This window comes from Helianthus annuus, chromosome 3 (genome assembly GCF_002127325.2).
Source record: "Helianthus annuus cultivar XRQ/B chromosome 3, HanXRQr2.0-SUNRISE, whole genome shotgun sequence".
Lineage (NCBI taxonomy): Eukaryota > Viridiplantae > Streptophyta > Magnoliopsida > Asterales > Asteraceae > Helianthus > Helianthus annuus.
The window spans coordinates 53,020,634-53,033,174 of record NC_035435.2 but is presented as its reverse complement, the minus strand read 5'-3'; the positions used below and the strand labels follow the sequence as shown (position 1 = coordinate 53,033,174).

Here is a 12,541-nt window from a genome sequence, read left to right as displayed (position 1 = left end):
TCACCGAAGGGTTTTCCGATTTCGTTTTCTTCTCAAATGTTACCAAATCTGTGAAAATCGATGGTAAAATTTGAGACCTGTGAAAATCGATGATGATTTTGTTCAGCAGATTTACGTCACAGGTTTGATTATCAGATCTGAATTGTGGTTTGATTAGGGATATGTTCAGCCAGATTTACGTCACAGGTTTGATTATCAGATTTGAATTGTAGATTTGGGTGGTGGTGGATTTGAGAAAGAGAGAGAGAAGGAAAGAAGATCTAAATTGTGATTAGGGATGATCTGCAGATAAAGAGAGAGAGAAGAGGGAGACATGGTTTTTTTTTTTTTTTTTTTTGAAAATGATCATTTTGCCCATGAGGAAAAGGACAAAATAACAGGGTTTTTTTTAGAAATCTGACCTGATTTGATTTTTGGAACAAAATGGCAACAAAAATGAAACCATAGAGACCCAGATGTAACAGGTTTCAAATTTAGACTAAAGTGGTAAAATAACCAAATCTCAGGGACCAAAATCGCAGTTTATACTCTAAAAAGAAGTTTGTATGTATGTATATATTTAGAGAGAGAATATATAAAGTAGTGTAACCGAAGTGTCTTGACCTTCATCACTATTCACAACAGCTTACAGAAAGAATCTCTCTCCCTCAAACCGCACGATGAACAAGCATCACAACACTCTCTGATCTCATCTCATCTCATCTGGTAATAATCTCTCATATACCAATCTAAAAACTCACCATTTCATGTTTCACAATCAAACAAATCCCTAAAAATACTTGCAAAATCAATCCATATCCAAATTCACCTAGTATTATTCGATTACACACCTTTTTCGCTTCCAATTGTTTTAATTTCAGTACTGATCTATACTTTTGTACCTAGGGTATCAATAATTTATGCAATTAGGTCAATTTGCATGACAAAATGTGTTGGATTTTGACCTAGGGTTAGGAATTTGGGGGTTTTTGGTTTTGTATGAAGATTTGGTGTTGGTTATGTTTTGGGGAAGAAGAAGAACATAATAATAATAATTATAAGAGAGAGGTGGTGATGGAGAAGGAGGGCACGTTGGTAATTAATGATGTGGATGAGGGTAAACATGAGGAGCTAGGGTTTTGTAATTTTGGGGGTGATGATGGAGAAAATGTTCAAATGCAATTGGGGAGTTTAGAGGAGGGTTCTTCTAATTTGGATGTTGGTTTGAATTTGGGTTCGTCTTCGTTGGCTGCTGGTTCTGAAATGGAGGGATTGGATCGTGGCGGTCATTGTAAACGGCCGAAAGTTAATTCCTTGGCAATGTGAGACCTTCTTACTGTTAACTTTTTTTTTGTTTTGGTAGGCTTTGTGATTATTGTTAAAATATGATTGATTAAGGTTAAAATCTTAAATGGTTTTTGACGGTTTTTTTTTTTTCAAGAATTAGTTAATATTTTTTGGATAAAAGAAACAAAATGTGATAGGTTAAGGTTAAAATCTCAAATGGTTTTGACGTTTTTTTCAAGAATTATAATGCGAGGTGAAGAAGCTTTAGAGCATCCACAATGGTGGTCAAAGTCCAAAATCCAGCACGCCACATCATTCCAAACCTCAAACATTCCAAACCTATTTTTTCCTCCAACACTAAACCATTCCAAACCTCCACATCACACCCCACTTTTACACACAAAAAAAAAAAAAACAAATAAAAAAAGAATTCATGTGTGTGTGTGGTCCCCACTAAACCAAGCCGGACGACAAAAGCCCAACTCCTCCAACGGCGTGTGGGTTTGGAAATGATGTTTGGATCTCGGTTTTAAATTGCGCGCATAATGCGTGATGCGTCCGATGCGCTGATGAGAGCGCATCACCACAGCTGACGCGTTGCGTTAGTGATGCGAGAATATTGCGCCGATTTTGCATAATGCGCTCCGATGCACGCAGCATTGTTTGTTATGTTTTTTTCCCAGATTTAATGAAATGGGTTGGGTTTTTTCAGTAATTAATATCCTAGTATGCTTGATTTGGACCATTATGGTTCCTAAACACTTTTTTTGGCTCTAGAAACATTTTAGCATGCTTGATTTGAACCAAAAAGCACAATTTTTATCTTTATACCACGTCAGTTGTTTTAGTCAAGTATTTTTTTATTAGTTATGTATAAATATTAATTTAGTATTTTTTATTAAGAGCGCATTGCATACGTGATGCACTCGCATCGCGCATTTTGGACCAAATGCATCGGAGCACATCACACAATTTAAAATTATGGTTTGGATTTTAGACTTGTACACATCATCTCCCGTTGGAGATGCTTTTATTGTTGTTGTATTGTGTATCTCATTGCCAGTGGTGCCTCTTGATTATTGTTTCTGACTGCCATGGCTGCATATTTAGCATTTTAGTGTCAATCCTAATATAAATTGAAAGAAGTTGCAAGCTGAATGTGACTATCTTTAATGTCATTAACATTATGTCGGTTTGTGTGGCGGTTGTCAACATCTTTGTAGGGAAGGTGATACCCCTTTTGTACGAGTGCCTGCTCAAGAAAGCAATCCTTTCGGTTTAAGTGAAGAAGAATACGAAAGAATGGCTGCACAGTACCTTCAGCCTGTATCTGATGGTGAAGAAACGGACCACCTTGTTGACTCTACTAGTTGTGAGGTGAATGAAGATGACCAGGTGTCTGCAGAGATAAATGATTGTGACAATCGAATGGATCTAACCGACGACTTGTTACATATGGTAATTTTTTTTAATATTTCCTTCGCTTTTCTTGTTTCTGTGTTTTTTGTTTGTATGAAGTACTTATTTCTGTTAGCGTAAGTGTCAACTAATTTGAATTTTTTTTAGGTCTTTTCTTTCTTGGACCACATCAATCTTTGTAAAGCTGCTAAGGTTTGCAAGCAATGGCACACTGCCAGTGCACACGAAGATTTCTGGTGGTTCTTAAACTTTGAAAATCGAAACATATCTCCACAACAATGTAAGATTTTCCGTATTATTTTATTTTGTTTGATTATGTAACATGGCAAGGGGAAAGGGTTGTTTTTCAAATGTACTCATATGCATCTATGTAAGATTAATATTCCATCACATATTGACATTATCACTTTGATGTATTTGTATAAGAGTATATAACTAATTTACTGGTCTTGTCTTATTGCAGTCGAAAGTATGTGTAGTCGATATCCGAACGCCACTCGAGTGAACATAAAAGGCGCACCTGCTATTCATACGCTTGCTATGCAATCTCTTTCTTCACTAAGGCAATGACCTTCTTTTACTTTCTATTCATTCGGTTATTTTGATTGATGATAAATTCGTCTGTTTTCAGGAATCTTGCAATGTTGACTTTGGGAAAAGGTCAACTTGGGGAGCCCTTCTTCCAAGCTTTAACTGATTGCACCATGTTAAATAGTTTAACTGTGATTGACGCTGTTCTCGGTAACGGGCATCAAGAGATACCCATATACCATGATAGGTTAAGACACCTTCAAATTGTGAAATGTCGCATGGTCCGCATTTCTGTCAGGTGATGTATCTGCTTAAAAGAGGTCTAAATTGCTGCATTACTGACTGTGGCAAGTTTGACCCATTTGTTACGAATAATGAACAGAACGAATACAAACAGAGGCATGTTCGTGTTCGTTCATTTAACTTTAACCGAACACAAACACATTTTTTTTTCATGTTCGTTTATTATGAAAAAATGCGCATGTTTGTGTTTGTTTATGTTCGTTCGTTCAAAACCCAAACAAACAGTTCACGAACATAAACAAACAAACTTAAACGGACATAATTTAACAAACAATAAACAACACAAATGAACATAAATGAACACAATTGACTAAACATAAAGTAATCTTTTTATATAAATTAGTGATTAATTACCATTAATTCCATTGAAAACCCCATTTTTATTATTAGATAGCCCGATTACCAATTAGTTATATTTTTATGAGTAGTTAAAAGTTCCTTTTATGTTTAAAATTTGTATAAAATATGTATTTATATTTAAACGAATGAACATAAACAAATGTAAATAAATGAACGTAATTGAACAAACATAACGTGTGTTCATGAACTTCATGTTCGTTCGTTTGTTTATTAAATAAACGAACTTCCCTCTGAACAAGTTCACGAACAGTTCATGAACGTTCGTTTACGAAGTACGACCTGGTGAGGTTATGTTTTATCTCTTACGGGTCAACAGGGTAAAAATAAAAATAAAAATATTGGAGAGGAAACGGGTCAAATGGTTTGAACTTTGAAAGTCACCGAACCTGTAACTTGAATACATAAAACCTCCAAAATCGCTTTATTAAAGAAAATAGATTTTTATTGTATTTACTTATTAACGGGTTGATTTGGATTATTTTCTATCTCTAATATGCCAAAGTGGGTGAATAAAAAAATAGCAAAACTAACACTTTAGATGATAGAATGGCCTGCCATTTTGACACCTCTAAGTTTTGCTATAGAAATAATTTTTTTTTTATCTTTTACAGGTGTCCCGAACTTGAGACTTTATCCTTGAAGCGAAGTAGCATGGCACATGCTGTCCTGAACTGCCCTCTTTTACGCGATCTCGATATAGCATCTTGTCATAAGCTTCTAGATGCTGCAGTACGGTCAGCAGCCACATCATGTCCGCTCTTGGAGTCCTTAGACATGTCAAACTGTTCGTGTGTTAGTGATGAAACATTACGTGAAATATCACTGATTTGTGAGAATCTTCATATTCTAAATGCCTCCTACTGCCCAAACATCTCACTTGAGGTATATATTTATTATGGGTTTATACAGTTATTCGTATGATATTATTTACATAATCGTAATCCTTCTTTATTGGTATTTTTTTAGTCTGTAAGGCTGCCAATGCTGACCGTTCTCAAGCTTCATAGTTGTGAAGGCATTACCTCTGCTTCTATAGCTGCTATATCTTATAGTTATGTGTTGGAGGTTTGAACCGTCTTTTTTTGCCTCTCAAAATTTACAGCCAACATTTTTTCCCATTTACCCTTTTCAGTGTTTTTCATGATCCCCGCTACAGGTTTTGGAGCTCGATAACTGCAGCTTATTGACATCAGTCTTCTTGGATCTTTCTCACCTGCGAAATATCAGACTCGTACACTGTCGCAAGTACAGTACTATACATCAAAACATCAATTATAAAGAGAACTATTAATATATTTTTAGTTTAATCTCGAGTAAGATGCCTTTTTCACCCCTGAGGTTTGGCCAGTTTTGCGATTTTCGTCTAAAAGTTTGTTTTTCCGCATCTGGATCCACAAGGTTTGAAATCTTGCCATTTTCATCCGGCTCGTTAACTCCTTCCATTTTTCTCCGTTAAGTCAGGGGTATTTTCTCTTTTGTTAACTTAAAGGGCAATTTGGTCTTTTTCACTTTATGTACAAGTGTTCAAAAAAGATGAAAATGCGCTTAAGTTTACAAAAAAACGAAAATACCCCTGTCTGTCTTAACGGAGAAAAGTGGATGGACTTATCGAGCCGGGTGAAAATGGCCAGATTTCAAACCTTTTGGATCCAGATGCGGAAAAAACAAACCTTTGGACGAAAGTCGCAAAACTGGCCAAACCTCACGGACGAATATGGCATTCTAATCTTTGACAACATGTGAGAATTAATAATTTCTGATATTGATCTGGTTGCAGACTTGTGGACGTGAGTTTACGGAGCATGGTATTATCTTCCATTAGAATCTCGAATTGTCCTTTACTCCAGAGAATCAACATCACATCAAGCTCACTACAAGTATGTCGTAAATCATAATTATCTCGGTTCATTGGGTTCCTAATTTTAGATGTGCTTTACGTTGGGTGTATGCAGCAATTAATTCTGCAGAAACAGGAAAGCTTAACGACATTAGAGCTACACTGTGAATGTTTACAAGAAGTGGACCTAACAGATTGTGAATCTCTGACAAATTCCATATTTGAGGTTTTTAGTGATCGCAGTGGATGCGGATGCCCCTTGCTTAAATCTTTAATTCTTGATAACTGCGAGGTTAGTGATGTACTACTGATGCTTATAACTTATAGCTGTTAAAAAAACAAACAACTGATTATTGGATATTTTGTTTATTGGTTCAGAGGTTGACGACTGTGGTTTTTAGCAGCGGTTCTGTAAGAAGTCTTTCGTTTGCTGGTTGCCGTGCTATTACTTCTCTTGAACTCACTTGCCCTAATCTTGAGCAAGTCACTTTGGATGGATGTGATCATCTTGAAAACGCAACCTTTTGTCCTGTAAGTAAACAAATCACACATCTCTTTTGTTTATGGCTTTATGCTGCTTCATTGCAATATTTTCAGTAATTTAGTCAACATCCACATGTTTCCCAGTTATGTTTTTGTATATCGGTTATCGGCCCTTTACAAAATATACGTTCCGATATTATCAGCGGTATTGACCATTATATTGGATGCTCTGTGATTGATGTGGACTCAGAGGAAGATTCCATGGCTTACGATTAGATCATGTTTCAAATATTCACACTTTTGAGTTTTGACTTTTATTATTATTATTATTACTATTATTATTATTATTGTTACTATTAGTATTATATATGTGTTATGTTCTATATATGTGTGTGTGTGTGTATATATATATATATTATAAATTCTGCATGATATTAAAATTACCAATATCTCACCGCGATAACCTGCATCTCAAATATCGGCCTTGACCGATATTTGATTTGGGACCTCATTAACTGCATAGTTCATGATTGATTTAGGCCTCTTTCATAATGTCCATTGTTATTTGCTTCATTTACATCATTTTTTGTTGTATCTATCTTACTGAGTGCAAAAGTATTTAAAGCGTAGCGGTTATGGTATATGGTACACACATTCGCCTTTATAAAAAGATTATGATTCACATGATGCCCACGGGCCACTGAATTAATGAATAGTATATAATAGAAATTGCATAAACATACCAATACCTGATAAATAACACAAATGGTATTCTTTTATTTTAAGCTTGTAACATACTAAAATAAAACTAGCAAACTGTTCCTTTCCACTTCTTAGTTAACAATTACAATAGTTGTTTATTTGATTGGTTTAAAAATGGCATTTGTCGTTTTGTTTGCATACATAGATACTTGGATGAAGTTAAACTGTTTAATATTGACAAAAATAGTCATGTAATTATTATTTTTTAATTAATTAAATTGAGATATAGCACTAAATAAATTACATTTTAAAATATCTAATGTTCACTTGAATTGTTTTATGGGGAATTAGCCTGTAATAATCTCACCTAGACCTTATTGGCTATTAATAATCCCACCTCAGAATATTTCCCCCGCCAGTCCCACCTTTCACCTTTTTTCCTACAATGGTCCCCCGTTAAAAAAACTTAACGGAGTTAAGCTTTTTTCCAAATTACAAATAGATTTTTTAGGGCTTTTGATCAGAACGATGATACGAGTCCATTGATGTAAAACTTACTTCGAAATGGTGCTCCAAGTGACTTGATTTTGGTTAATTGGAAATTTAAACACCCGAATTGAAGCACAATTTTCATCGTTTGGAGCACCGTTTCGAGGCAAGTTTTATATCAATGGACTCGTATCGTCGTTCTAATCAAAAGCCCTAAAAATCTGTTTGTAATTTGGAAAAAAGCTTAACTCCGTTAATTTTTTTTAACGGGGGACCATTGTAGGAAAAATAGGTGAAAGGTGGGACTGGTGGGGGGAATATTCTGAGGTGGGATTATTAATGGCCAATAAGGTCTATGTGGGATTATTACAGGCCAATTCCCCTTGTTTTATTTATGTAACAAATAGTGAAGCAGTTTTTTGATGCTCATAGAAAAGTGATAAAAGAATATATTTGTAAATTTGGTGAGTCCCATTTTTACCGTCTTGTCTCTTGAATTATCCTCAAACCTTAACTTATAGTTTTTCAATCGGTCCGTGTAGTTTTTGATTAATAACTTCGCTTCTACACGCTTGAGTAATGTAAATCAAGTCCTAGTTACAACTTGCAATAATAAAAAGAAATAACGCTGAAGTCCGTGAAATGACATTATTTGTAGTATCTTAACGGTATGAGATATCTGGTTGAAAATAAAATGCATTTTTTTCTTTGTTAGGTTGGACTTTCATCTCTTAATTTGGGAATCTGTCCTAAACTTAATGTACTCAATATTGATGCACCAAGTATGGTCCAGCTTGAGCTGAAGGGATGCGGTGTTTTATCACAGTCACTAATCAATTGCCCTTTATTAAAATCTCTCGATGCTTCATTTTGCAGGTCAGTTATTCCGTTTACTTAAACTGGTCAAACGGGTTTAATGTCGCCCACAATCTATTTTAAATGTATACAGCCTCGTAAATTTTTTCTATAGAAAATTTATCGTAATAATATTGTTTTTTGTAACCATAATAAACCCATTTGTTATCTATTAGCATTTCTAAAAATTAGATAAAGTCAAGGTTTTTCAACTTGTACTATTTTACACTACTTTTTGTCTTCTCGTTAAATGTGATACTAACTTTAAACGTTCTGTTGCAGCCAATTAAAGGATGATTTCTTATCAACTACTACAGCTTCATGCCCGTTGATCGAGTCATTAATATTGATGTCATGCCCATCCATTGGTTCCGATGGACTCATGTCTCTGCGTTACCTTCCGAATTTAACTTTACTGGATCTTTCCTACACCTTTTTGCTGGACCTGCAGCCCGTTTTCGATTCCTGTTTGAAGTTAAAGGTATAACTGCTATTTTTTACGTCATTTCAAAATCTTTTTGCTGTTACTAGTATACATTATTTTATATTCTCTGTCTAACCCAAGCCTTGGAGTAACCAGTAAGGCTTGTTCGTGTTCGTTCGTTAAGGAAATTAGGTGTTCATGAACACTTACTGAACAAGATTTTCTATAAGTGTTTGTTCATTAAGGAAATGAACGTGTCCGCTTTCGTTTGTATTTGTTCGTTAAATTTAGGTAACGAACATTCATGAGCACAAACGAACGTTCATGAGAGCACAAACGAACGTTCATAAACACAAACGAACACAACAAAAAGGAACATGTATTGAATTTTGAATGAAATTAGCATCTTTCATCACAAATATTACGTAGATCCACCCATAGCAAACTAATCTGAAATTTATAAAATTAAATTTTAAAAAAATACAATACACCAATATTTATTAAATATTTTACTAGTGGAAACTTTGAAGTATTTAAATATAGTATAAAAAATTAAAGCCCCAATGAACTATCCAACCCAAACGAACACATTACACATTCACGAACTTAAAAAATGAACGTGACCTCTAATCATGTTCGTTCGTTTAACTAAACGAACAAAATTTCTTGTTCGTGTTCTTTCATTTATTAAACGAACGAACACAAACGAACTTCCCGCCAAATGGTTTACAAAGTGTTCGCTGAACGTTTAAAATTAATAAAAAAGCATTAATATGTATATGCAAACGAGTTTTAGTATCTAAATTGATCGAAACTGATTCTTTTTTTAATCATAAAGGTTTTAAAATTGCAAGCATGCAAGTATCTTACCGATTCATCACTGGAACCTTTATACAAAGATGATGCTCTTCCCGCTCTCCTTGAGTTGGACTTATCGTACGGAACTCTATGCCATTCTGCTATACAAGAGCTTATTGCTTGCTGTACTCATTTAACTCATCTCAACTTGAACGGATGTGTCAACATGAATGACATGAACTGGAATTTGACCAATGACCATGATTTTAACCTTGACGTTGACATTGACAGCCAGCCTCATCTTCTGCTACAAAATCTCAACTGTGTGGGTTGTCCTAATACTAAGAAAGTAATCATCCCTCGATTGGCGCGTTTTTCTCATCTCTCATCGTTGAATCTTTCGTTATCTGCCAATTTAAAAGATGTTGATTTGGCATGCTCTAATTTGTGTTTTCTCAATTTAAGGTAATGGCTTTTTGGTGTTGTTTATTTGTGGTTTATTGACATAAATCATGTTAAAGATGTTTATTTATTTATATTATTTGTTTATTACTTCAGTAACTGCTGCTCGTTGGAAAGTTTGAAGCTAGAGTGTCCAAGATTGACTACCCTCTTCTTGCAGGTATGCATTCGTGTCATGCAAGTCATAGTAAAATGCCCCTCAATGGTGACAAACTAGACGAACATGTGGACAAAATGTATATCTTCTGTAATGGGAAAAGACAAACTATATATATATATATATATATATATATATATAGAGAGAGAGAGAGAGAGAGAAAGTATATCGTACATTACTGCTTAACGTACAACAACGTGCGTGATTTGTTCTATAACATGCGTGATTAATGTTTTCAATATGCGTGATTATTGTGTTTCAACATGTGTGATTTTGGATTTTTGAGTTATAACGTGCGTGATTTTAAAATGAACGTGCGTAATTACCTGTCGTACGTGATGTACGTTAAGCCGTAATGTACGTTAACCTTCCTCTCTCTCTCTCTATATATATATTAATTTCCTGTTTTCTCTGTCTTAATTTAATCAAATGTTGACTTCTATCTGTCATAACAACTTTTTGTGTATGTTCTGTGTCAAATAGTCTTGCAATATTGGCGAAGAAGTGGTTGAATCTGCCATATCACATTGCAACATGCTCGAGACTCTTGATGTTCGCTTCTGTCCAAAGGCAAGTCATTGAATCAAATCCTATGTTGTTATTATTATCATCAATTTAATGATATTTTGGTATTATTCTAATAAAATAGTTTCGTAATCATACTTTATATGCGTGTATTCTTTTGTTAAATCTGACAAAAGCAGACGGAAACTGTTCCCGATTCGTTTTACCATCTTATCCAGGAATAAATATGGGACTTGCATAATGAAATTTATAGTATTGATATAAGCAAATGTCACTTTGTTAAGATTATTAGTTAGTTTCATTGTAACCCTTTTTCTTTTTGGAATACCAACAGATAAGCCCACTGAGCATGGGGAGATTGCGGACCGCATGCCCGAGCTTGAAACGTATATTCAACAGCTTGGTGCCAGTTTGATCTAATCATGCATCATTGGCTAAAACCGAGCCATGGCTCCTTGTTTGCCCATCAAGAACATGAAGCTTTACATTTCAGTTGTAGATGTATGGATATGTTTTGGTGTTTTGTTTTTTTGCTCTTTTTCGTGTACTTTGGAATCTGTCTGTATTGAACGTTTCGAGTGTATTTGCAACGATAAGGTGCCTAGTGCTTGTAAACCGCTTGTCCTGTTAATCATAAAATTGATGAGCTGCTGATACACATTTTGGTTGTTTAGCTGTAGATGAGAGAGTGTAACTTGTCTTTACTCGTATAAGCGTAAACAAAACAATGAACTTGTGGTAGGTAAAGTAAACAAAGTTGGAGTAAGAGTGGTCTGGTGTCGAATGATATCAGAACTACTTGTTGCATATTTAAGACAGTGGGTACAAGCCTCATTGAGAATGTGGTTGAATATCTTAGACAAATTTCATTTAGTCAATATATATAAGAGATAGCTAGCTATGTTACAAGGGATCTCTTTTAATTCAAATGATTTTTTCATAAAAGGTGTCAAAGAGACCTCTCTTACACCTATGCACTAAGCGAACCCTTGGGCTAAACACCCGTTATGCATTAAACTCGGGATCACGAAGTGGTATTGCGGCTTCGGACTTGGGAACTACGAGGCAATATTAGGGGTTGGGGGTGCCACCCTTACCAAGGACGTGTAGAGGTGTTCGACAACAACCCGGACAATCGACAAGGGAATGATGGGTACCTGAAGTTGCGAACATGATGGGTACCAGCAGGGAAATCTTCTTTCTTTATCCATTATCCATATATGATTGTAAAAAAGATAAGGAATATTGGATTTAATAATTAATCTCAACTATTTTTGTCGTTGGCCGCAAACAGTCCCAAATTCAAAAATAACCATTGCCAGTCCCAACTATTAATATATTGGCCTCCAGTGAGGTGTCGAAAAAAACCCGGACAATTGACAAGGGAATGATGGGTAGCCGAAGTTGCGAACATGATGGATACCAGTAGGGAAATCTTCTTTCTTTATCCATTATCCAAATATGATTGTAAAAAAATAAGGAATATTGGATTTTAATAATCTCAACTATTTCTCATGTTGGCCGTCAACAGTCTCAACTTCAAAAATAACCATTGATAGTCCCAACTATTAATATATTGGTCTCTAGTGTAACATGACTAAGGGGCTATTTGACAACATTTGAATTGTTAAGTGCTGAACCAGTAAGAGGTCTGAACCATTAAGTGCTGAACTAGTAAGAGGTCTTAACCATTAAGAGTCTGTATAATGCTTAACCGTTCACAGACAAATGTCTGAAAAATTCAGATTAGAGGTCTTAACCATTCAGACTCTGTATAATGCTTAACCATTCAGAGGCAAATGTCTGAACCATTCAGACATCTCCTCGTTAAACAAACAGTCTAAACCATTAAGTGCTGAACCAGTAAGAGGTCTAAACCATTAAGTGCCTCATTAAGAGGTAAACAAACAGCCCCTAACAGAACCCCAAC

At 35.1% G+C, this 12,541-nt stretch overlaps 1 protein-coding gene across 2 annotated transcripts; it reads left to right on the top strand.

Annotated features, from left to right (window-relative positions):
- The first annotated feature begins 556 nt into the window (after positions 1-556).
- On the top strand, positions 557-11,271 carry LOC110928876 (F-box/LRR-repeat protein 15). Of its 2 annotated transcripts, none has more exons than XM_022171931.2 (18): positions 557-705; positions 886-1,301; positions 2,490-2,724; positions 2,833-2,965; positions 3,149-3,248; positions 3,317-3,514; positions 4,491-4,761; positions 4,846-4,944; positions 5,036-5,124; positions 5,657-5,756; positions 5,832-6,008; positions 6,095-6,247; positions 8,106-8,266; positions 8,528-8,726; positions 9,508-9,932; positions 10,026-10,089; positions 10,570-10,656; positions 10,946-11,271. In XM_022171931.2, exons 2-18 carry the CDS (start codon positions 979-981, stop codon positions 11,024-11,026), a joined length of 2,895 nt encoding a protein of 964 aa, XP_022027623.1. In that variant the 5' UTR covers positions 557-705; positions 886-978; the 3' UTR covers positions 11,027-11,271. The 2 variants fall into 2 exon arrangements, with proteins under 2 accessions (XP_022027623.1, XP_022027624.1); XM_022171932.2 differs by having other exon boundaries at positions 590-705; positions 949-1,301.
- Positions 11,272-12,541: the final 1,270 nt, after the last annotated feature.